The 26389-nt window shown below is 45.6% G+C and overlaps 1 protein-coding gene across 2 annotated transcripts; it reads left to right on the top strand.

Annotated features, from left to right (window-relative positions):
• Window positions 1-8283: 8283 nt before the first annotated feature.
• On the top strand, window positions 8284-20638 carry LOC125943735 (ankyrin repeat domain-containing protein 54-like). 2 transcript variants are annotated; one of them, XM_049663223.1, is made up of 3 exons: window positions 8284-8397; window positions 17162-17401; window positions 20364-20638. In XM_049663223.1, the coding sequence occupies exons 1-3, from the start codon at window positions 8389-8391 to the stop codon at window positions 20448-20450; spliced, it is 336 nt and encodes a 111-aa protein (XP_049519180.1). In that variant the 5' UTR covers window positions 8284-8388; the 3' UTR covers window positions 20451-20638. The 2 variants fall into 2 exon arrangements, with proteins under 2 accessions (XP_049519180.1, XP_049519181.1); XM_049663224.1 differs by lacking the exon at window positions 20364-20638 and adding an exon at window positions 18485-19066.
• Window positions 20639-26389: the final 5751 nt, after the last annotated feature.

Genomic DNA, 26389 nt, shown 5'->3' on the forward strand with positions numbered 1-26389 from the left:
TATTTATTTATTTATTTATTTATTTATTTATTTATTTCGTACTGCCAGCCTGTTTTTACAGGCCCTAGGCAGGAGTGGGATGTACATAAAAGGTTTAACAATCTAATAACATGTAAAACACAAAAAAGAATGTAAAAAAAAACAAGGTGGAAACAAGCAAAGTGTCATCTCGTTACAATGAAAACAAAAAGAAGAAACAACATTGAAAAAAGGGGAAAAAAGAAACCAAGGAAGATATCAAGGAATTCTGCAATACAGCACATGTTTACACAATGGCTTATACACACAAAAATAAGGGTGCCCTTAACGTGATTTGATCTATATCACATAGTATATGGCATAGGACAGAGATCGTGGGAAACGTTTCGGGTCATAGGTTAACGAGAGCGTGCACAAAGGATGATAAGGTTGAGCTTTGACGAACGTTTTCAGGCAGGGCTTTCCAGTCATGAATGGATCGGGGGGAAAACGACTGCTTTAATAAAGTGGTATGGTGCGGATACTCGTCTAACCTGAATGGATGTGATGAACGTGTTCGGCGCCGGCTACAAGGTGTAATATACAATTTTTTATCTAGTTTTACATGCGCCCGATGAATTAAATATAACATTTTGAGCCTCTCTCGATATCGCCTTACCTCTAGAGTTTCCAGGTTCGCCTCCTGTAAAAGAGCGCTAACTGATGTATGACGGCGGTAGGAATTAAAAATACACCTGACTGATTTCCACTGTATCATTTCAATAATATTTATGCTTGCTTGGGTGTAAGGGTCCCAGACAGGAGTAGCATATTCTAACAATGGTCTGATGAAAGTCTTGTATGCTAGTAATTTTCTCTTACTTGTAGATTTAGCCAAGGGCCTCCTCGGGTATCCAAACTTCCTCATGGCTTTTTTTATGTAGGCTACATGGCTATTCCACCTAAGGTCCGACGTAATTACTAAACCAAGATATTTATATACTGTAACAGAAGATAAGTTATGGTCATTAATTCTGTATACAAAAGGTAACGGCTTCTTTTTACGTGTAATGATCATTAATACTGTTTTTCTTAGGTTAATCCTCATTTGCCATTCTAAGCGCCATGTCGCTATTGCTGATAAAGATGAATTCAGGATCGTCTGATCTGCCTAGCTGTGAATTTCATGATAAGGCCACGGCGGCCGCATTTCGATGGGGGCGAAATGCGAAAACACCCGTGTACTTAGATTTAGGTGCACGTTAAAGAACCCCAGGTGGTCCAAATTTCCGGAGTCCTCCACTACGGCGTGCCTCATAATCAGAACTGGTTTTGGCACGTAAAACCCCATAATTTAATTTTTAATTTCATGATAAAGTACGCAGTCATCTGCAAACAGCCGAATTTGACCTGGTATATTATTCACTATATCATTGATAAAAACTAAAAAGAACAGGGGGCCCAAGACTGATCCCTGTGGGATTCCAGATTGCACATCGGATAAGTCTGATTTGGCATTATCAACAACAACTGTCTGTCACCTGCCCGTAAGATACGCCTCAATCCAGTGAAGTAGTTGGCCGTTTTTGAGAATAGGTTTTAACTTTGATAACAACTTTTGGTGGGACACACGGTCGAATGCTTTCTCAAAATCTAAGAATACCATGTCAATTTAAACTTGACCGTCTAGTGCTGCCGCGATTTCATGCACTGTTTCTAATAGTTGTGTTACGGTGGATTTACCACGACGGAAGCCGTGTCATCGCGCGTCGCAGAGGCCATTAATTTCAATGAAGACTGAAATGTACTTAAATATTATGTGTTCTATCAGTTTTGATGAAGTACAAAGTAGAGAGATGGGACGGTAAGAGGAGAACAGTGAACGGTCGTCTGATTTATGGATGGGAATTATTTTTGCATGTTTCCAATCACGTGGAATTTCTGCACAGGAAAGTGATTTATTATAAATAATGCTGTAGTGGCCGCGAGAGGGCCACAACGTGCAGGCAAGGGCGAGCAGCGAGCGCAGCTCCGAAACCTTTCTAACCACCATACCGGTTGCACCCCGCGCCCCCGTGTCCTCCACTCTCCACCAATGGTGACGAGTGGAAAGGGTGAGCAGCCCCAAGGGCGGCTGAAGCAAAAGAAAAATAAAACCAGTTGACAATTGGGCTTCACGCCGTCGAGACGTCTCTCTCTCCTCCCCGCGTACTCGCGTCCCAACAGTGGTGACCCGGACGAGGCTTAACGACAACCACATACGGACGCCATGGAGACTACAGCCGACGCACCAGCCATCTCCGTCGTCGACGTTAAGCTACCGCCATTTTGGACAGCCGACCCAGAACTCTGGTTCCTGCAAGTGGAATCGCAATTCGCCGCCCGACGCATTACTGCCGATCAGACAAAGTACCACCACGTGGTCGGCAGCCTTCCACCTACAACAGCGAGCGAAGAGATGTACTGGTCGCTCCACCTGCAGTGAACGCGTACACAACGCTCAAGCAACTGCTCATCAGCCGCCTCACACCATCAGAGCCTCAGCGACTGAAACAGCTGCTACACGGCGCTGAGCTCGGCTACCGGACCCCTAGCCAATTGTTGCGCCACATGCAACAGCTGCTCGGCACGACGACCACCGACGTGGACAGCAGGCTGCTTCGGGAGCTCTTCCTGCAACGGCTCCCCACAAAAGTGCGGATGGTCCTCGCCTCGGCTGCCGACAAACAGCTTTCTCAGCTCGCCTACTTAGTAACGGCAGTGGCTTCGCCATCCATCGCGGCGGTGCAAACAGACATGGGAATCCGCACATCTACCAACGAGCTGCAGGACATAAGGGAGCAGATATCTCACCTCGCCGACATAGTAGCAGCCATACGGGACGGCAGCGCGCGCGCGGAGCACCAGCGTGCCGCAGCGCAACCCCAGCAACTGCGACAGAGAATCTGTTGGTACCACAGGAAGCATGGCAACGCGGCCCGCAAATGTATTCCACCTTGCGATCACGCGGGAAACGACTGCAGCCGGCACAGAGGGCGACCAGTGTTCCGGATACCTCAGAGCGTCGTCCTTCAGTGTTCTTTCTCACCGACCATGACAGTGGCCTGCGATTCCTCGTGGACACCGGGGCTGAGGTAAGCGTGGTGCCGGCTTTGTCAACAGAGCGCCGTGTCCCCAGTGCGTCTCCCCTTCAGGCGGTCAACAATACCACCATAGCCACTTACGGATATCGCTCGCTGCCACTGCATTTAGGTTTGAAAAAAAAAAAACATTCCGATGGATTTTCATTGTGGCAGAGGTGAAATTCGCTATCCTGGGTGCAGACTTCCTTCGGCACTTTGGTCTTCTCGTCGATGTGCGCAACAGACGACTCCACGATCCCGTGTCGCAAGCGACTGTGTAGGGCAACCCCTCAAAACACCCTCCGTTGAGTCCACGCTGCTCGGGCAAGCCGGCGCTGAACATTTTGCTCGCATCCTGCACGAATTTCTTGAACTGACGAGGCAGCCGCCAGCCGGCTCTCCTGCGAAGCACGCGGTATGCCACTACATCTCCACCAGCGGCCCGCCCATGCACGCGCGGCCTCGCCGCCTGTGCCCGGAGAAGTTGAAAGTCGCCCGGCAGGAATTCGACCACATGCTGGAACTGGGGATCATCAGGCCCTCGTCGAGCCCATGGGCATCTCCACTTCACATGGTCCCAAAGTCGACACCGGCAGACTACCGGGCGCTACCAGACCCGGTAGTCTCCACATGCCCGGTACCGCATATCCATGACATCACGACGAGCCTGCACGGTGCTACGATCTTCTCAAAGATAGACCTAGTGCGGACATACGATCAAATTCCCGTTGCTCCAGAGGATGTCCCGAAGACAGCCATCGCGACGCCCTTCGGACTATTCGAGTTCCTTCGGATGTCGTTCAGCCTCCGAAACGCGGGTCAGACCTTCCAGAGATTCATGGACGGTGCCTTACGCGGCCTCAACGGCTGCCACGCTTACACCCGAAGAGCATATAAAGCACCTGCGCATCGTTTTCCAGCGCTTAGTCGAGCACGGTGTAGTCGTAAACATGGCCAAATGCGAGTTTGGTGTACCTGAGCTGTCTTTCCTGGGACACGTAATTTCTAGCTCAGGAGTGCGGCCTCATCCCAGCAAGGTTGAAGCGGTGCAAGGATTCCCGCAGCCAGATACAAAGCGCCAGCAGCGAGAATTTCTGGGTTTAGTGAATTTCTACCACCGTTTCATCCCGCACTGCGCCCAAATCCTCCAACCTCTTCACAACCTGCTGGCCACTTCACGAAACTGCTCGGACACCCTTTCCTGGTATGAAGAGCCAAGCGAATCCTTCCGCAAGATCAAGGACGCCCTGGCAAACGCCCCACTCCTTGCATACCCTAGGCCCGCAGCAGCTCGTCGATGGAATCTGGCGCCCGACATCGTTTTTCTCGAGGAAGCTAACCCCGCCTGAGCGCCGCTACAGTACCTTCGGGAGAGAACTGCTGGCCATGTACGCGGCCATCCGACAGGCGTAGAATTCTTCGTCCTTACTGACCACAAACCACTTACCTACGCCCTGCGGTTCGCTAAGCTCCGACGGTGGCGTGCTCACAGCGCGGGCATTGCGCCACATGTCATATATATATATATATATATATATATATATATATATATATATATATATATGAATTCACGACAGACATCCGCCACGTCAAGGGGGGCGACAACGAGGTGGCAGATGCCCTTTCCCGGAACCCTATAAATGCCATTGTATCCACACAGCAGGTGATCTCTCCACTTTGGCAGCAGCTCAACGTGAAGACGACGAGCTAAAGAGCCTGTCGACCGCAACCACTGCCCTGAAGCTGCAGTGGCTGCCAATTCCCGGATCCCAAGACAGAATTTGCTGTGAAATAAGTATCGGCAATGCTCGCCCGTTTATGCCTTCCAATCTCCGTCGCCACATGTTCCAATCGCTGCACAGGCTCTCTCATCCAGGGATTAGAGCCACACAGAGACTGGTGACGGCAAAGTTTGTCTGGCCATGCATTAATCGTGAGGTCCGGCGCTGGGCACGTGAATGTGTAGCCTGCCAGCGTTCCAAGCGCGTACTCGAGTCCCAACAATGCAAATATATTTGGCGCACCATTCGGCGTATCTCACCCAAAAAGAATTAGGTATTTCGCCGACCCCTGGCGACTTCTTTATATCAAGATCAAGAAGCAAGGACAATACACCTGCTTCGTTTACGTTTTTTTTTTTTTTCACCTTACTCGAACCGTGACTCCAGCACATTTTTTTTTTTTTTTGCTGATTCACTCTCACTTGGACCCTCAAATCGCCCATATATTAACGCGATAGCGTTAAGGGCCCCGTGCAGCAGAAAATCCGGCGTCGGCTTGGATGCCGGCGTCCGTGACGCAGAGAATCATCCCCAACCACCCCGACCACGCAGGCCCTCCACGAGGCGCAAGGTGTTAGCGAAGGAGAAAAGCATCCCGAACCACCCCGACCGCGCACGCCCTCCAAGTGGTGCAAGGTTTTGGTGAACAAAAATGGAATTTCTCACAGTTAAATCCGTCAGAAAAACGGTAAAGTACGACTTAACTACAACCTACAGACATGGTGGCGTCGGATTGTAATTTGAATGTACGAGAAAACATAATTCTGTTACGAGGAAACTCAAACGCAAACCTCTTTTCCCGCATTTCTACCATGCCAACATCGGCGCTCTCAGGTGGGATATTTGCGAAAATCACACCTGGATGGCGCTCGCATCCTCGGCAGGTCAAATTGGGACTTCGCCTGTCTAATGCGTTTTGGACAAGCACGCGTGTCGGGGCAATAGCAAACAATTAATAAAATAATAAAAAAGGTGCTAGGGCCTTCACATTTTAATATAAGACGACTTATATTGCCCCTGGAAAAACATCTTCCCAGCAATGCATTTCTGTTTAAAAGTGAAGCCGACTTTAAGGGGATCGGCGTATGCATGGGCCTTGTAAGCTGGCTTTCCCACGTTCTCTGAAGCCCACTGAAAGAAAACTGCGAATCGAACGGGGCCCGATAACGCTATCGCGTTCCACTCTTAAAGGCGAAGCTTAAACGTCCTCCATTTTTTTTTGCAAGTCACTCCCCCACTCCATAACCCCTTGATTTACTCTTGATTCACCCTATCCCTGCTTGGTTCACATTTCGGTTTTACATCCATCACATTTGGTTTGCTCTATTACTACAAATTTCCAATTTTCATTGCTCTTGATTCACCCTATCACCAAATAATTGATTCACCTTCATTCACTCTTAATTCACTCTCATTTACTCCTCATTATCTTAGCTCACTCTATCTCATCATTACCTTTCGTTTGACTCCTTCATCCAACCAAACCCCTTTAATTCACCATCAATTCACTCTTGACTCACCTCATTCAGCTCTGTATATCCATTTTTATCATTTTTATTACCATCATTACCGTACTTACACCCATTACTATCTTTAATTCTCGGTTCTTGGTCACTTTTCGGGGTTTCCGTCCCGTTGTTTCCGCTTTTCATGCTAATTATCATAACTAAATTAGTTACTATCATGATAATGTATCGATATTTGTATTTACATGTAATTACCTATCGGTTGATATATAATGTTATTGGGTGTGTAATTTACGTTAAGTTATCGATTTTTTGTACATATTTTCCCGATTTCTGGAGCCACTTTTTCAAGGTCACCTCAAAACGAGAGATATAAGGCTTTCCCCTTAAAATTCATGAGCGATGAAGGTGGATGACCAGCGAAGCTGTTTAGCGCATGACACAGAGGTGACACAGAATTCTGAACAAAGGTACGAGCATAAGTACTTTCCTGATCGGTGGGTATCGTGACGATACGTATACACACACATTCGCTTATCACCTCTGCTATTAAATCTGTCCGTCACGTAAAGACGGACATACCCTCTTAACAATGGCTCAAAAGGCGGCCTCCCCATTACGACGACAGAAGAGAAGTGAAATTCTACGCTGGAATGATGAGCGGCAACGGAGCCAGCTGCGGAAGACGACGACGAACGCGGGAGCAGTGGCACGAGCGCGTTCGCGGTTGTGCCGAGGGCACGCCGAGGGGCGCCAACCCTTTCCCCTTGGTCGCCTTATATCAGGCGCACACTACGTCACGCACTACGTCATGCATTCACAGACACGTCGTTTTAGACACAGGTGGCTTGGCGCTGAGCCGTGCTCCCTCAAGGGCTGCAGAAGATAGCGCCAACCTTTCCCTTTCCCTCAAGAACCACTTATCATCATCACAGGTGGCTCTAACCCGAGCTCCGACGCGAGCGGCGATATACGTTTGATTTTGTTGTTGACTTTTTCGTCATCTAGTTGACGGGTGCAAATAAAGTCTCTTCTCTCTCTCTCTGGCTCTTTCACAGTCACTCTTAGAATTTTTCCGCGCGGACGCCATAAAATCCCGGATCCTAGCCATAGACAGCTTCGCTGTAAAAATACCAGGGTGTTACCGACGTTTCGGCCGGGAACCGGCCTCAATCGGAGTGAAAGCCGGTAGAACCGGCCGGGCGTTGGCCCATGGACGACAACTTCCCACATTACTGCCATTTCGGTATGAGCCGAGCCTCCACGCTTTTATTTAAATAAACAACTATGGCCCAGAACAAGCTTCACGAGAAAAGAAAAAAAAGAAAAGAAATAGCGTAGCTTGCACTATAGTGGCGCAAGGCTAAAGAAACAGCGGAGCTGATGGGCATGCACCCAGCACTAGTAAGTCACCCCCAGCATTTTCCGGCATTTATTTATTATTGATCGATTATCAATTAGGTATTGATTGGGGGTATTGATTAGGCTTGTATGAGGTATTGATTAGGCTTTCGCAGATATTGGCCACGTATTTGGGCTAGGCTAAGCACTACCAAGTCATCCCCAGCATTTTCAGGAATTTATTATTTGTCGATTACCGATTAGCTATTCATTGGCTATCGACTGGCTATCGCAAGGCATTGACCACGTATTTGGGCTAGGCTTAAATACATTCGCTAGTTCACAGCGGTATGCGCCATAGCGCTTGGGCCCTTTCTGCACAACCGCCAGGATCGGCCTACATTTTCTGTTAGCTTCGCTGTTAAAAAAAGAAAAAAAGAAAAGCGTACGTCGTCTGGCTTTCACCTGCCTAGCAGACGACACGGGCGCGGATGAACACGCCACGGAAGGCTGCCGTGTGGTTGTGCGTTCGTCCTACTGATTGGCTGGAAAGCTTTGGCCGCAGAACTAAAGTTTGGCTAGTTTGGCCATGCTTTGGTGCTTTGGCGGTTGTACTGCACGAAGACGCAACGACGGATCTTGCAACATCTGCCGCGGCACCTGCGCGGACTGACAGGGGGAATTCTTGGCTGAAGTGCACTTTCTGGAAGCTCCGACCGTATGGGAACGGTAAGCTTTCCATACTCTAGTGAGGAAATAATGGCCACCGCCTACGGTGGAGGTGGAGAAGCCCGCCTACGGCAATAAATGCCGCCGGCCTTGATTGTTTCGCGTTAGGTGCAGTGCGAGCGGAACGCGCGCTCATCGAGGCACCCTATGACGATGGTTACAAGGCTGAAAGTTGGGAAAGAACGTTCGGTGGTGAAAAGCAGCGCCATTTGAACACGGACGGACAGAAGAAACCTGACCTTCCGCGTTCAACTTGCGCTGCTCTTCACCATGATGATGTTAGCTTTTCGGAAAACGAGCGCAGTTGGCATTTGCAATGAGATTTTTATTTCCATTTGTGCTTTCAGCAGTAATTCAAATTGGGACGTTTCTCTTTGGCGCTTCTCTGCATGCCCCAACTCCGCAAACCAGAGTGGACGGGCCGCAGTCATGCGTAACCAGTCGAAACTCGAAACACCGCGCGTGCGCGTTTTCTCTCAAGCACGCGCTGTGTAAACGAGTGCCTATTAAAGGACGGTTATAAACATGACTGAGGCTGCGGTATTCAGGGTGTGTTTGTCGAAGTCACAGCTTTGCTCTTTATTGGTGCAAAATAGTACCAGTTTACGAAATGAGAATGAGTGAACATAAATCATCGTTGAGCACAATTTATATGTATATAGCAACTGCACTAAATTAAGAATATTACGTACCATTCTTCTACCATTAGCCCGTATTGAGAAGAAGTTCCTAATACATTTCAGCAATGATATGCAACATAAAATTTCATTTTGAGCCATTTCAATTAGAATAGCCTAATTTCACTCCATGTCCTTACTGTGTAGTTAATTAAGAAGTTGAGTGTGGGAACTTTGGGCAGTATTGCTAATGTGGGAGAAGTGTGGGCAGTTTGATGGATATGTCTAATTTGTTCCTCTTTGTCGCAGTTGTGTTGTTTCCTGGCTTGGTTGAGAGCAGCTGTAAATAATAATGATAGCATGGAATTCTATTCTTTGCCTTTGTATATTGCTGCAGACTGCCTGAACAAGTACTCGTAGTGGCCTTGGAGGAGTGCCTATTGACCCAATGCGCCTTGTTTGGACAGTTTAGCTTAATTCCTGCACTTTCCACATTCCAATGTTTGTCTTTCTAGTTTAATTGCCTGCATTTTGCCTTTTCTTTATTGTTCTTAATACCAATGCTGTGTGCCAATACGCTCGCTCTTGTCCACCCAGCTGCTATTTCATCAGACTACGGAAAGATTCAAGCAGATGTTAACAGATGACCACAGACTTTTGGTCCAAGTCTTACAAGTGCCATGCTCTGCTTGTGTCAAATCTCACACATTTCCAGCACGACAGTATTTAACCCTTCAAGGTTAGGGTATTCCCAGAAGGATCCACATTTGTCTTTTTGGTGCTACCATTGACCACCATCTGGATTTCCGACAGCACATTCATGAGGTCTTAAAAACACAGGGGCCTCAACAGAAGCTGGCGCCGATGTTGTAAAGTTACTCAGCATCAGTCCTGCTGGTCCTCCATCTCAATTCCGCAAAACTTGTCTCATTGTCCAACTTGTATGCCAGGCGATTATTGGGTGGCACCCTTGCCTTTCGGCCTGGTCCACGGTACCTCCAGGGTAGCAACCTCTGTGAGGCCTCCTCCTCGTCTCCTTGCATCAACACTCCGACGTAACTGCCACTGCTTTCTCAAACCCAATTTCACTCCTTTAAATCCTGTGTTGGCTTTTGTGTCATCATCTCCAACTGATGCAACCTCTTTGCAGGCATTTTACCATGAAGTGACTGCACATATTTGAAGCCACGAGCCCTAACAACTGCTGCCCAATCTCAACCCTTTCGATTTTCCCCATCCCGCCCTTTCTGTTTTGGGGGTCCCCTCATCATGGGCCCAACAGCTCTCCATAGGTGCTGTTCGAATCTCCTGAGCTGAATATACTACTAGAAATGCCCAAGAACCAAAAAAAAAAAAATTCTCGCAATGCAAGCAATCTCTCAAATGCTCGAGTGTGTGCCCACATGAGTCTGAAATACAAGGATTACTACTTTTTACTAATGTTTGTACATGTATATCCTATTGCAAAGAAGTAAAGGCCATTCATGTTCCTGCGATGGAAGACTGACACGAAGAAGCGCAAACTAGTTTCTTGTCAGGTCAAATCTTGTATTTAATGGACACAACAATGAATTGTGACTGCATTAACACATGTACGTGCAGAAAATACTAACAAATACATAGGGTGCAAGAAATGTGAAGATGCGATCTGAGAGTATTTGTTGATTTCATTCCCCACTTGTATGCAGTTGCAATGCACCGATCATCATCATCAGCCTATATTTATGTCCACTGCAGGACGAGGGCCTCTCCCTGTGATCTCCAATTACCCCCGTCTTGCGCTAGCCGATTCCAACTTGCGCCTGCAAATTTCCTAACTTCATCACCCCACCTAGTTTTGTGCCGTCCCCGACTGCGCTTCCCTTCTCTTGGTATCCATTCTGTAACTCTAATGGTCCACCGGTTATCCATCTACGCACACCAATGTTTATGTGCACCAATGTGTCCACTTAAACATGTTATTTGGTTGAGCACAGATGAAAACAATGACAGCAGCTGTTTTTTTCTCACTCTGTTGCTTGAAATGTAGCTGCCATCCCTCTTTTGAAGGTGCTATTATTCTAGGCAGAAATGTATGCAATCTAATTGTGGAAGCTGAGTGGATTGCGAGGATTGGTGATGCGAGTGTTAGTACACCTGTGATTGGCCTTGTCCAATAAAGAGCTAGAATTTCTGTGAAATGAATTGAGAATAAACTTTAAATGCTAGCATGCATGTTCATTTGTTCTTTGTTGATTTACAAATGTTTACGCTTTTACACCTGTTCTGTGATGCGTGAAGCAGTTGGTACAAGTACGACGTGGCTCCTGGAAACAAAGATTCTTGTTGGAAGTTGGTGCCTTGTCCACGTGTCTTTGTTTTGTGTCCTAGTCTTGCCTGCTCTACACCAGCATTCCTTAAGGGCGCCCTGCTGCACCAAAAGTGTAGAATGTGTGTGGTATTATCTCGTGGACTTTTTCAAGTTACCAGCAATTAAATATCAGGGCAGCAGTATCGACTTTGACTTCATTTATCACAAATATACAATTTACGATGACAGGTAAAAGCTGTAGATCAAGCAGCTTGACTGGGCTTACCTTCCTGATGACTTGACAGCAATCAAAGAAACAGCTTAGTCAAACACGTATGCGCAAACACAAGTGACTTTCACCTTCCCCCCCCCCCCCCCCCCCCGTTTATTGGGTAACCAACCGAGTGAGAACTTGGTTTGCCTCCCAGCCTTTCGATATTATTTTTTTTTATTTTGGATATACTGCCGTCTGAGGACTAAGCAGGTGGGCGTGAGAACAAGGTACAAAGGGACATAGTGGAAAAGAAAATTCAAGGACCTTCTTTGTGTGACGAGATAGCTTAGCAGTTCTTTCGCGTTTGGCATGACACGTACAGCAGTACGCATGAACAGGCAGTTTCTTTTGCTGCTATTATGTTCATAGAGGAGGGCATCAACTGCCATTGTAACAGTGGGATCTTGTATAAAACGTTGGGCTGGCCGTGACGAAATGTTTGTTTGATCTCGCAACCTCATTGTGCATCCTTCAATTGAGATGGCCGGGCAATGTTGTGTCAAGTGCTCTGTGCTCACCAAGAGACTGCACAGTGAGGAGAGCTGGCCATCATGCACTTTCGCTCTGCCATGTGTGTCTGGTATGAATGTTGCTGGTGCCTGTTTTAAATAAAGGTGAGAGGGTTTGCAGATAAAAAGATCATGCACATTCCACACACTGTGGGAATCGGTGTGCTTTCAGTGCTGTTTGTCTCGATTGACGATAATTAGTGGTGATGTTGACGGTGAATGTTTGATTTCTTCAGCGTTTAGTGCAATACAACAGTGATAAGTTGATGTTAAACGTTACCTGGCATGCACCATTGCTGTTTGTCTTCATAGTACACACAACACAAAGCGAGACGTTTGCTTGAGGCATTGTTGTGCGCCGTTGTTCATAGCGTCCACGAAGGTTAGCATTGTCATTTCCTCACACGGCACATCACATCATGGCAAAAGTGTTAAACTTCAATTGAATTATGCCAAAACCACAATCAGATTATGAGGCATGCTGTAGAGGCGGACTTGGGTCTCCGGATTAATTTTGACCCCCTGTGGTTATTTTTAATGTGCACCTAAATCTTTGTACACGAGCGTTTTTGTATTTCGCCCCCATCGAAATGCGGCTACCGCAGCCGGGATCGAACTAGCAACCTCATGCGATGCCGTCGCCACAAAGCTACCGCGACGGGCACAGAAATGTTGATTTGACATGCGACCACTTCTGTAGTATCGCCTAGACGCTACGGTGCTTTAATGCAGCTTTGCATCTGCACACCGTACATCAGTCGTCTGCTTCACTAATGTGCATGGTGTTTACTTTTGAGTAATAGTACAATCACACCGTACTGTACCGTGAACTTAAGTTTATCCAGTTTGTCTCCAACCGCTGTTGTGTCTAGTTGGTGCGTTTCCTTGCCTTCGTATGTCACCTTTTCCCTCTCCTGCCTTCCTCCCATGTACGGGAGCTGTGAGCAAAGAGTAGCAAGGCTGTTATTCACTCATTTTCTGACTGCGTCAGTTCTACCTATTCTCTGCCTCTTCTCCATACCTCCTCTCTACCATTCTATCTACCTACCCTCTGGACTGCGGCATGTTAGTACAAAGTAAGTGCTGCAGTTTCTGCAATGCTTTTGCAGGATCACAAGAGTGGCTTGTTGGGCTAGTTGGTGCATGGTTATACTAGAATTCCAGCAAACTTGAAAAAGGGCAAAATCAAGAGGCAGACAAAGCGACGGGAAGGTGGCTGTCACCTTCCTGTCGCTTTGTCTGCGTTGTGAGTGATATGTGCTTGGCCTAGTTGGTCTGGGCGGCTACAGATGGCGCAACGTGTCCTGCGCAGCACGTAACCTCGCCGACATCGTCGCCTACCTTGCCTGCTTCCGTTTCCGGCAGCCTCATCCTTTGTTCGTTTGGCCGTCATGGGCGAGTCAGTGAAGCCATTGCCGCTGTAGTGTTCAGTCGGCGTGATGTGTGTGTAACATTAAGCCAGCATTAAACCGTTCCCTACTATGTGAGTCTTCCTGTGTCCCGCCCAAGCCTCACAGCGTCTACCTCTCGATTTTGTCCTTTTTCAAGTTTGCTGGCATTCTCCTAGTATAACTTTTGCGGGATGTGACAGATAATTACAGCCGTCAAGAAGGTGTTACTAGTGACCCAAAAGAAAGGTCCAAACAAGTTTCTCACGTCGCCTTTCCTCTCTGCCATGCACATGCTTGCTCTGAACCACCTCCCGCGACACAGCAGCAGTAGCAGTGCAAAAATCGAAGGAAGCTTCGCTCTAAAATTGCTGCAGGTTTAGGTTCTTTCAGGGATGAAACCTACTGTGGCGCCACAGAAGAGGTCCTCAAATATCATTGGTTGTTCCCTCTAAATGCTCTTCTATTAAATGCAATAGGTGCTGAAATTTTCTATCAAAATGAAACCACAAAGCGAGGTTGCATTCGAAACATGCTGTGCTGTGTTCGAGCATACTTGTGTGGTTGCATTAGCAGTAGCATTGAAGTACTGTTACTGCATCAAATTTAAAACAAAGGCCACTCTTCATGCATAGCTACTTGTAGGGCAGTAGTAGACCTGTAGGGTAGTAGCACTTATCCCTGGAGAAATTTGTTGCATGCCACACCTGAAATGTTTACATGGTTGCACCTATAGTTTCAAAGGCAGTGAGTACAATTTGTTGGAAAAAGGGCAGTAGCATAATCGTATTGTGTTATTTGATGCTTCTGTTATCTTTCAACATGCCTAGCTGCAACAGTATTCCCTCACAGTGCACTGTGACGATTTCACTGTGTGCCTACTGTGGCCTTTGTGGATGTGGGCATGTATGGGTATATCAGTCATTCTTATGGGCACTTAATGTGAACATACATATAATTAGTGCCTAGCATGTCTCTACCATATCGTCTTCTTCATGACGCAGTTGCTACTGCATGACAGTGGTTCTAATTGTTAAACTGATGCTGTTGCCCGTTTTTGTTAGTGCTTGTTCACAAAATAAAATGATGGAACCCTGTCTGGTCATGATGGTAGTAAGAGGCAGAGCTGACTTAGGCAAAGTATGTTTAAGAAAAAAAAACAGATCCAACGCATGTGTTGGAATCTACGTGAAGTGCAGCAGGTCCTGCAAAACTAAATGCGATACACACACTTGTGTGTGTTTTTATCGGGTGCGACCTCATGCAATGTTAATGCACTGCGCAGGTCACTTCTTTAATCTCGTGCAATGGTGATGCACTAGGCTCATTGTGTGCCAAATGATGTGTTTTTTCGATTGCCTCAATTATAGCTGTAAAAATTCTCACACCTTTATTGCAGCGTGAAACCATATAACAGCTTATTTTTATTTAAAAAATTGTCTTCTTTCAGTGAAGCCCTGATGATATGGCTTATCTGTGTTTCAAATAATTAGGTATTTCAGCATAATTTACTGCATAAACGTGTGAAAATTACATAAAAGAAGAGCTATCTTGGCATCCGTCCTAAATATTCACGAACTTCAAAATATTCACAATACAGTAGCATCACTGGCTTAGAGCAATCAAGCGGCCTACCACGCTGAAGTAGTGCCACGTCATGCCACGGTCTTTGTTCACTCCTTGTTCAACACCCACACTCAAGGCACCACCACCATGTGAATTTCCTCTTGTATAAGTCGCAGCTCCGCTATAGCACGATTACCTGGCCGCACAACAGCCCTGACCACACCTTCCCTGATGCAATTGTTTTTTTTTTTTTTTTGGCCGCAAAAAATTTAGTGAATACCTAACAAATCACTTTGAATGATTTTAGTTCTGAGTTTTCATCGTTTAGATTTCATTTCAAATGACTCTCAATAGTCTGCCTATGTCAACTCTCCCACCTAGTGCATTTTGTTACTTATGTGTACCGCTTTGCTTCTTTACTTTCCAATTTTTATGTTCACCTGTTCAAGTTGTACCAAATCAGCATTGTGTTTTTTGAGGTTGTGCACTTTCTTTCTGTGTTGTTCTTTTTTCTTCTTCACAACCACTTTTACATGAAACCTTTGTTTGGGCTAGTTGTTTGCAAGAAACTGGTTCATTGCAGGCAGGAACCACGAAGGGACATATGAACAGGGTAGGCATACACTATCAAGTTGGAAAATGCCACTAGATAATTTATCTGAAAGAAGGCAAGTTTTTTGTGCTGCCTTGCCTATCTATACCTTTACATCTGTTTTTATTACCCCTCTTGTGCAATGCCTTCGGGCCTTCAAGGTGATAATGAATAAAATGTGAAAATAACTGCATTCAAAATTTTTTTACAAGTTAGCAGTAACACTATGGCAAAAAGAATTACCACATGCACCAGAATCCCTCTAAACGAGGTGCATTTAAAAAATAAATCTGGCCAAATATTCTCAGCCCTGCTTCCAAAAACGAGCTCTAGATACCATATTTTGTGCAAAATGTCTTTTTTCTTTTTCATCCTAAAAAAGAGATCACCATAGCAATCGACCTAAAAATCCAAAATGAACACTGGTGCATAGGTTTGTATTAAGGCTATAAGCGCAGGTGAATTTACGAATTTTTCAAATGCAAGAAATATTTTTTTAACCTTCCTCTAAACAATTCATCACCACATACATGCGTCTTAGCTGGGCATCCCATTGCACGGAGGATCAGTTGAACTTTCTTTTTAGCTGTATGGCATCACTTGTTTGCCTGCATTGTTTGAATAGCAGCAGAGTATGATCTTCGCATTTATTCATTCCCTCTGTAGCATCATGCTCAAACAGTAATTTTGTATAAAGGAGACTGCGGTGATGATGCATTAATGGAAGCGCCAGCTATACTAATTGGCTCGGCTTGTTTGCGCTCATATTTTGCAGTTAGTGTAGATGTAACCACACTTGCAGGCATTGCTTGCCAGTTTTATCCACAATAAACCCGAAGTGGGTGTTGTCTGGTGCAACGCAATCGTGTTCACAACACAGTGTTCACCGTAGCTGTTACAGATGGTGCCACCATTCCACTGCAATGGAATGATGTTTTGAATCGGATTACCAGAGATTTAATTGTCTTGTGACAGATTTTACTGTGGCCACTGCTGTCTCATTTAGCTACTTGGGCTTGTTCCTGCATTGCTTCTATTGTTTTATGTTCTGCATAGCCACCCTTCCTTATAGTGGGCTGCTTGTAGACATAGCTCACATTGAAGATTGTGAAGTGTGCACCTTAAAGCATACAATTTGTGCATTCTACTAATCTCTAAGGTTGAAACTTGGAGGATAAGAGAAACTTGACAAGTGAGGATTGTTCAACGAGCAGTGGCACGGAAAATGATAGGCACAACATTAAAAGACAGAAAGATGACAGTGTGATTCAGAGAGAAAATGGTAGGCATTGATATTCGTGCTGAAATCAAAATAAATAAGTTGTGTTGGACATGTAATGTGCAGAGTGTATAATCAGTGACCTGTTGCAGAATGGGTGGGAAGGGACCAAGAAGGCAGCCAAGGACTGCAGAGTGATGCAATTTGCATGCATAGTATGTAGTATGGCTTATGCCAGCTTGGGGTTGCTGGGGATCTCTGGAAGTGGTCTTGAAATTGGCTGAAGAAAAGGTGCTACCTTGGGTGCAGCTCGGGAATGACCAGTCTGTGCTGCACCTGTGCGCACTCCGAGGCGACTGGTCTGATATCCAGCTTGGGTTGCTGGAGCCAGGAGCGCTGGAGGTGCAGGATAAGCTGGGGCGGACTCCACTTTTCCTCTGTGTAATGCTGGGTGACAGCCAGGGGGCACAGCTGCTGCTTCGTGCTGGTGCCAGACCCGACCATGGCGACCATGCTGGGCAGACGCCCCTGCACTTGGCTGCACGCAAGGTAAGTTTCCAGCTTGCTTGTGGCAAATTTGCTTTTATTATGTAATGCCTGCACCCCCCCATCTTTGTAGTGTGACAATGTGGAAGGAAAATTCATGCAGAAAATCCTCTGGGAGTTATCTAAAACATTCGTAAGCATTTGCTACTGATCGCCTGCTTTTCGTTGTCGTATGCTTCTGTGTTTGGTATTAGTGCGAAAACACAATGAAAGTCCTATAGAGAAATGGAGAAACGCAGTTCCAATACCGTGTTGTTAATTAGATGGGGTGATATCCTAGGAGTTAGGAAATTTGCAGGCGAAAGCTGAAATCAGCTAGCGCAAGACAGGGGTAATTAGAGATCGCAGGGAGAGGCCTTCGTCCTGCAGTGGACATAAATATAGGCTGATAATGATGATGAAGACAATGGTGTCACACTGCCCGTTGCAAATTGCTTTCGGGCAGCATGAACTTCTTTTTTTGGTTGTTGCTGCTGTTCCCCGCTCGTTCCAGTTGCCTCCTTGAGTTGTTTCTATCGTAACCTATACTGCCGCTGACCCTCTGCATGTTTGCTACAGTTGCGAAATCATGCCACCTGCGCTGCTGCGTTGCCACGGTTGTGAAACACGATAGACATGCGGTTTTGCATCGCTATGCGGGAACAGATGGGAAGCGCAGTGACTAAGATACCTGACTTTCAATCAAAAAGTCAGATTCCAAACTCATTGTCGCTATATTCTTCTTTTTTAATTTCTTTTTAATCCTATATTTTTATTTTATTTATTGAAAAAATTATTTTATTAATACATTTTCTTTATGCAGTGAAAGCGTCACGCGTTATGCGTCAGCTACGGTCTTCCTCAGTGAGACTAACGCGGAAATGCTTATGGTAATGTGATCAGCATTCAAGCAATGTAGCAACACACCGTATTGCCGAAGTCACGTTTATTTGAAATCTGCAGTGGTAATTCTGAGACTTTCATTGCTTCGGCTGTGTGCGACACGTGCTGTCTCCTCTGTTGGTCCACTTTGGTGTGGCACTCGCTTGTCGAGGTTGCCCCTCATGAGCATGGCGGCATGACGATGACTGTATGACGATGATGCAGTGACCACGATGGAATGACCAAGAAGGAATGTCATTGATGAAACTACAGAGGCGGTATGATAACGGTGACATGACAACAGTGAGGTGGGAATTCTGAAATGATGGTATGACGACAGTATGACGACGTCGTAGCGACAACAATGGCATGACAACGGTATAAGGACAATAGGATAATGACGAGTGTATGGCGATGGTGGTGGGAAGGCTACTGTATCACGAAGACTGTATGACAACAATGGCACGACAAGAATTGGATGACAAAGCTGGAATGATGAATGTGCAACGATCACGATGGCAACCTGACCACGAGCACATACTTATTGGCCCAAGGCGGTAGACAACTTGGGTCACGGGGTTATCGTAAGAGGCTAGCTAGCTAGCTGGATAGATGGATGGACGGACACACCCTGGATTACACAAAAGAGTATTAATTTAAAAGAAAATCTAAAATGGGGCTGGAAAATCTGCTCTTAATCGTATTGTCATTAATGATATTAAAAACGCTCTCACACGTGGAATTCATGATTCTAGACTTATTTTTCAAAACAGCATTACCCATCTTTGTGAAAAATTCACAAAAACTTTTTTTATCACCTGACATCTTTTCCTTTGAGGCAGGTTAACAGTTACAAGTACCTAGGAGGGACAATAACTAATGACCTCTCTTGGAATCAGCTCATTGACAACATTTGCTCGCCGGCTTTCCGCAAACATTGTTACTTAAAACATAAGCTTCGAAGTTTTCCTCCCAATGTCAAACTTCTTAGCTATTTTGCATTCACACGGCCTAAGCTTGAATACTGTTCTATTGTTGGGGATCCTTACACTAAACTTCACATCAACGAACTAGAAAGGATTCTGCAGAAAGCTATCAAATTCATGTATTCTAAATTTAGGCACACTGGTTCTCCTTCTGAACTCGTGAATACTAATAACATTGAACTACTTTAATCAAGAAGAAACAATTGTTTGAACTTTTTGAGCTTATTTTTTAACGCTAAAATGGCTATTGATCACACAGTTTGTTTCCCCATTGTCTACACGACCTACGCGGCATACATTTTCTAACCCCTTACTTTGAAAGAACAAATATTTATAAGTTTTACTTTTTTCCGCGCTCTGTATCCAACTGGAATAGCCTAACAGAGCCTTATGATGCACTGTATGAATAGATGATCATGGTTTCTGTGTTTTTTCCTCAGGTGCTATCGTGTTTTCTTTGTACATACAGATATTTTGTTAGTTGTATTGCCCGTTTTGCTTGTACCAGATCAGTCTGCAGTATGTAATAAATAACCAAATAAAATAGATAGATCGATAGATAGGCTCAAAATGCCTGAAATAGGTAGAGAATGCAAATTGCATTATAATTCTTCACTACGCATCACGCATGTACCCGCATGCTGGTTAACGTGTTTTCTTTGTACATACAGATATTTTGTTAGTTGTATTGCCCGTTTTGCTTGTACCAGATCAGTCTGCAGTATGTAATAAATAACCAAATAAAATAGATAGATCGATAGATAGGCTCAAAATGCCTGAAATAGGTAGAGAATGCAAATTGCATTATAATTCTTCACTACGCATCATGCATGTACCCGCATGCTGGTTAACTTCCGCAAGCTGCTACTAGAAAGCACAAGGTTCTGTATTACAGAATTAAATCGAATTGACTGTTCTGCGGTTCATGGTAAGCTAGTTTTCACGTGAAGTCATAGAAGCATTATCTCACCGTACTAGCACCCGAACATGGTGGTCACGAAGACGTCAGTGTGCATCGTTATGCTTTTTCACAGGGACTGTTTTAAACTGGTATATCACTGTTATTGATTTGTTGCTGGCCTCGTGCTGTCATGTTGTCCCATTTTTTGTTTATGCAGCTTCTCGACTTGCTAGTACCCAAGATGGCGCCCACAATGACGTCACTCCAAACTATCTTCAGTTGCATTGGGCTTTTGGGTGCTTGAAGAGGGCATGGGTGTTGAACATGTGGTGTGTGGTTTTTTTGAGAATGTCATCAATAGTTTCAATTTGACAGAAACATCAAACAATAGATGGCATGGAGGACGACCAGCTTTGGAAGGCTGCTGATGAGGCAAGCTCGTCAAACGACGACAGAACAAGTCATGAGGAAGATTGTTTAAAAGTTTTTATAGTTGGCTGCCAGGGGTTGTGTTATTCTGCACAGCAGTTGGAGTGCAGTTGAAGCCTTCGGTGAGTAGCCATAAGCCTGCCCCATGCCAAATGCCAACAACAGTTGACCGAGAGCATAAGCTTCATGTTTCAAGCCATTTTTTTTAGTGAGCAAGGATTACGTGTAGAAGCCAGAATGTCTTTTACAGCATTTTTTCCCCTTTGTTAGGGACACACATGCCCAGCCATAACAGAGCCCTCTTGTCCAAGCCAATCTTCTGATTTGTATTTGAAATTGTCCGGCGAGAACATTTGTTAAGAAAGTCGGCACGGCACGCTACAGAAGGTGAACATAAAATAGCTAGAAGCGCTTTTTGGCAAAAAAGAAGGCACAGGCTAACAATAATCATCGTCATTAGCCAATTTTATGTCCACTGCAGGACGGAGTCCTCTCCCAGCGATCTCCAAATACCCCTGCCTTTACTAACTGATTCCAACTTGCACCTGCAACTTTCCTAATTTCGTCACCCCACCAAATTTTTTGCTGTCCTCGACTGCGCTTCCCTTCTCTTGGCACCCATTCTGTAACTCCATTCTGGTCCACCGGTTATCTGCCCTATGCATTACATGGCCTGCCCAGCTCCATTTGTTTCTCTTAATGTCAACTGTCTTAATGTCAACTGGAATATCGGCTGTCCCAATTTGCTCTCTGATCGACACTGCTCTCCTTCTGTCTCCTAACATTACAACGTTGCGCCTTACATTTTTCGTTCCAACGCTCTTTGTGCAGTCCTTAATTTGTTCTTGAGGCTTCTTTGTTAGCCTCCAGTTTCTGACCCATATGTTAGCACCAGTAGAGTGCAATGATTGTACACTTTTCAACGACAGTGGTAAGCTCCTAGTCAGGATTTGGTAATGCCTGCCCTATTCACTCCAACCCATTTTTTTATGCGTAAGCGTAACTGGCCAGCTAGTGCAATCAGCGAACGTCTGTTTGAAGCCGCGAAGGAAGTGAAGGAGGAAGGTGCCTGGAGGTGAAGAGAATCGCGAGCTGGGGGAAAGTATGAAGGAGCGCGCTGAGTGCGTGGCAAAGCAATGCCACTTCGAGGAAAGTCTAGGTGACGTTGAGTGAAGGGGGGAAGGAGAAATGAGGTGAAGCGTCGCGGAGGAGAAAGGTAAGCGGAGGCATGCGGGGTTGGCCTCCTCTGTCACTTGCTGCAGGTTTTGTTTGCGATATGGACGTACTGAGTTTGTCTCGAGATAACATTGTCCTCGTGCGCCGTACACTGTGTGTGCGGGTGAAAGCATGCGACGATGAACCGACAATGGCGGCATATGGCGTGGGGGGGGCATATGGCGTGGCCGCGCAAGCCCATTCTTGAATACGATCTGCAATGCGGACAGTGTAGGCATCTAGGAGCACCGAGGACCGATAGCTTTTTGTGCGCTATAGCACCCGTTCGCTTACGTGTCACCGATGTTTACAATGTGACAAGTCACTAATGTTTTTTCTAAATTTCCTTCTTATGATCATGTTTCCCTGTCAGTTATCGGCCTAGGTAAACATACTCCTGCACAGACTAGAGGCTGACCGGCAATCATGAATTCTCGTTACTTTGCCAGGCAATTGAACATTATCTTTGTATTCTGCATATTAATCTTCAACTCCACTCTTACACTTTCTCGTGTAAGGTTCTCAATCATTCGTTGTAATTCGGCCCCAGTGTTGCTAAACAGGCCAATGTCATCTGCAAACTGAAGGTTGCTGAAATATTCGCCTTTGATCCTCACTCCTAAGCCTTCCCAGTCTAAGAGCTTTAATACTTCTAAGCATGCAGTGAATAGCATTGGAGAGATTGTGTCTCCTTGCCTGACCCCTTTCTTGATAGGCAACTTTCTACTTTTCTTGTGGAGAAACAAGCTAGCTGTGAAATCTTTGTAGATATTTGCCAAGATATTCACGTATGCCTCCTGAACTCCTTGATTTCTCAATGTCTCCTTGACTGCTGGTATCTCTACTGAATCAAATGTTTTTCATAATCTATGAAAGCCATATAGAGAGGCTGGTTGTACTCAGCCGAATTCTCGATTACCTGATTGATGAACATGGATTTGATCCATCCTTGAATATCCCTTCCTAAAGCGAGCCTGTTTTCTTGGTTGATTGAAGTGAGGGTCCCGCTGCAGTCGTATGACTTTGGGACCCTCGCCTGTATACTACTAACAACCAACTATATATACTGAATGAATAATAAACTGAAACTGAAACTGAAGTGATGGCCTGATTCTATTGGAAATTATCTTGGTGAATATTTTCTACAATACTGAAGGCCAGCCATTGGGCCTATAATTCTTCAATTCTTTAACGTCTGTCTTATGGATTAGTTTAATTTTGGCATTCTTCCAGTTCTCTGGTACCCTTGAAGTCGTGAGGCTGTGTATATATGGGGCCGCAAGCTTTTCATGCATAATATCTCCATAATGATTAAATTCACTTATTTCATCTTCTTCTGCTGCTTTTCCCCAGAACATGTCTTGCAAGGCCTTTTAACTTCATTGCTAGTTATAGAAGGGGTCTTTGTATCCTGTTCATCACTACTTCCAATAAAGGTTGAGTGGCTGCTCTGGGTACTGTACAGGTCAGTCTAGAATTTTTCCGCTGCTTTTACTATGTCATCGAAATTGCTGATAAAATTACGCTGCTTATCTTTCAGTGCGTACATCTTGCCTTGTCTTATGCCAAGTTTTCTTCTCGCTGATTTCATGCTGTGTCCATATTTTACTGCTTCCTCAACCTTTTCCACGTTATAATTTCGAATATCCCTTACTTTCTTCTTGTTGATCAGTTTTGACAGTTCAGTGCATTCTATCTGATCTCTCGAATTGGACACTTTCGTGCTTTGTCATTTCTTTATGAGGTCCTTTGTTACTTGGGAGAGCTTAACTACTGGTTGCCTTGGTGCCTTACCTCCCAGTTCAATTGCTGTTTCTGAGATCAGCCTAGTTACGGTTTCATTCATTACCTCTATGTTGTCTTCATCTTCCTGTTCTAAAGCTGCACATTTGTTCACGAGCACCAGCTCTGAATTGGTCTGCTTTTACCCTTACTGTGTCTAGGTTGGCCTATTTCTTCTGGATTAATTTTGCTCTTTCTCTCTTCATTTGAGAGAAATCCTAGGCCTCACTAAACTATGATCATTGCTGCTTACCCTACGTAATGCTTCAATATGCTGCACTGCGCTGAGATCGGCAGAGAAAATGAAATCTATTTAATTTCTTGTTTCTCTATTAGGGCTTTTCCAGGTCCACTTTCATTTACTGTGCTTCCTGAAGAAGGTATTCATTATTCGGAGTCTATTCCTTTCTGTGAATTCTACCATCTCTCCTCTACTATTTCTAGAATCGATGCCGTAGTTGCTAATTGCTTGTTCCCCAGCCTGCTTTTTCCCGACTAAGAATTAACACGGGCAAGCACACACTTGCAACTGATTTAATTTCCCAACGCTTCGCTACATATAACCTCAGACATGCACACAAGAGTACAGCGAAGGACTTAACAGATTGATATCAGTATTACAATATCCTGTCACCAAGGATATCACAATTCTATGATTCATGATAGGATATCATATCTTATCACCAAGGATATTGTGAACGCTGATAGTTGTCTCCTACTCGGGCTGGCACACCAAGAAACACATACGAAGTGACCCAAAGTTGGCATCGAAGAGCTGCACTGCACATATCTGGTGCATTCATGATGCAGCTCGATAAAGTGTTGGCGTGAAAGACGCTCATCAAAAAGCAGCACGTGCCCAGTGGAAATTGCATAGTTTCCGAAGTTGGGTTACAAAGACAGTCATTGAAAAGTGGCACACACCTACTGGCACATACCCACCAACCCAAGTTGGCATCGAAGAGGTTTGTAGAGACGAGGCTCCTAGAACACGGCCCCTTGTCAGGGTAAAAGCCAGTCTGCTTTATTGCTGCTCGAGAGACCTCGTCTTCCTCTCTCCAAGGCCACTACAGGGCCCCCTGCCTTTAGAAATGGGGTTGTGCCAGTGTACAGTGCAACGAGAAGTTGAGTGATGGCATGAAGTACTTGAAGGTGAACTTGTCACACGGGAGGCGAAAGAAGAGGTGGTGAAGGATGATGCAAGTAGAGGGCTTTCGGCAAAAGCAGGCTTGAGGCAGTCAGTGAACACAACAGTGTCGTGGCCATTGATGGAGGTTGTGAATGTCTTCTCATTGCAATCTAAGACGAGGTGGGGTTCTCCGGGTACAGCGGCTGAAGAGAAAGTCAAGAGGAGTCCAACTGGAGAAGCACATAGGCCGAGTCTCGAAGATCGTAGAATATAAAGGGTGTTCTATATCCATGAGCTCTGGGGGGGGGGGGTATTCTGTAAGAATCCTCCTAGTGGACTGTCCACTTTGGCTGTTGCCATTGACTCCAGCAGCATGCGCGAGAAGTTGCCAGCCAGTCTCCTTCTCACGCGTGCCGCTGGAGCCAATCGAAACGGCCGAAGTGGACAGTCGACTAGGTGAACTCTTACAGAATATCCCCCCTGGTCGGTGTTTCACGAATGCTGGAGAAACGATTAGTCAAGTACTGGGCTGATGTACTGCTGATCGTCAGACGTGGTCGTGGGTTTAGGGCAGAGAAATTCAGCAGCTAGACGCAGAGACGTGTTGCACAGGAGATGGGCAGGAGAGATCTTCTTTGATAGCTGTGTGGTGCTCCAGAAGGACTATGGGTAGAGAAGTGACCCACAGATCAGGAAGGAAGATCATGATCACAGATCATGAGCTATGAAGGCAGCCTTCAGTGACCGGTGAAATCTCTCTACGATGGTCAGAATATAGGTGAACCCTTTAGATGGCGGCAAGGGTCCTACTATATCGACATGGATGGAGGCAAAGTGCACATCAGGAATAGAGAACTTTGCCAACAGGGTGCAAGTGTGCCTTGACACTTTGCACGGTTGGCAAGCCAGACAGGAGCGTGCCCATTTGCGAATGTTGCTGTTCATTCTTGGCCAGACGAAACGGTTTGCCATGAGGTGTTATGATGCACAAACACTGGGATGTGAAAGCGAGTGAAGTCGGTCGAAAACAAGTTGGTGAAGTGGTGGAGGCATGTAAGCACATTGACGGCTGCAACCAACATTTATGTCGCAGACAATGTGTATGCCAGGGTCTGGAAAGTACACTTTCTTCAGGTGGAGAGACAAGAAATTCGACAACAGGAGAGCTTGTAGGTCTTCGTCTTATTCTTGTAAATCCGCAAGCTGCTGGAGCGTGAAGTTAGCATTGCAGAGCTTGCTCATACGACTGAGGGTGTCAGCAGGAATGTGCCTGCACCTTTTATGTGCTGAATATTTCTTGTGAACTCAGACAGGAAGTAGTACGGGTAGGTGTGAAGGCTGTAGTTAGAGGCTTGTGATCAGTGAAGGGAAATACCGAAAGTTGCTTCGCTGTCAGGTAGACGGCAAGGAGTTCACGTTCAAATTCACTGTATCGTTGCTCCGTTGGCGTAGTTTTCAGGAAAAAATAAACCGTGCAGTCGCCAGTAGCCGCTGAGGAACTGCTGAAGAACACCATCAATAGTGCATTGCCCATGCATATACCTTGATGCTTCTGGGTGTGTCTTGCTCTGGGTGCACCAGAAGAGGTGCTGACAAGAGGCCCTCCTTGATACCAGTGAAGATGTCATTGGCGGCACCGGACCAAGCAAGGGAGATGAAGTTGACTTGGTTATCTGAAGTAGTGTCTC

This window comes from Dermacentor silvarum, chromosome 3 (genome assembly GCF_013339745.2).
Source record: "Dermacentor silvarum isolate Dsil-2018 chromosome 3, BIME_Dsil_1.4, whole genome shotgun sequence".
Classification (NCBI taxonomy): domain Eukaryota; kingdom Metazoa; phylum Arthropoda; class Arachnida; order Ixodida; family Ixodidae; genus Dermacentor; species Dermacentor silvarum.

Bases quoted from the DNA above. Each gene is read 5' to 3' on its own strand.
- LOC125943735 (XM_049663223.1), top strand. The intron at 17,402-20,363 runs GTAAGTTTCCAG...TTGTTTATGCAG, and splicing joins TGCACTTGGCTGCACGCAAG to CTTCTCGACTTGCTAGTACC.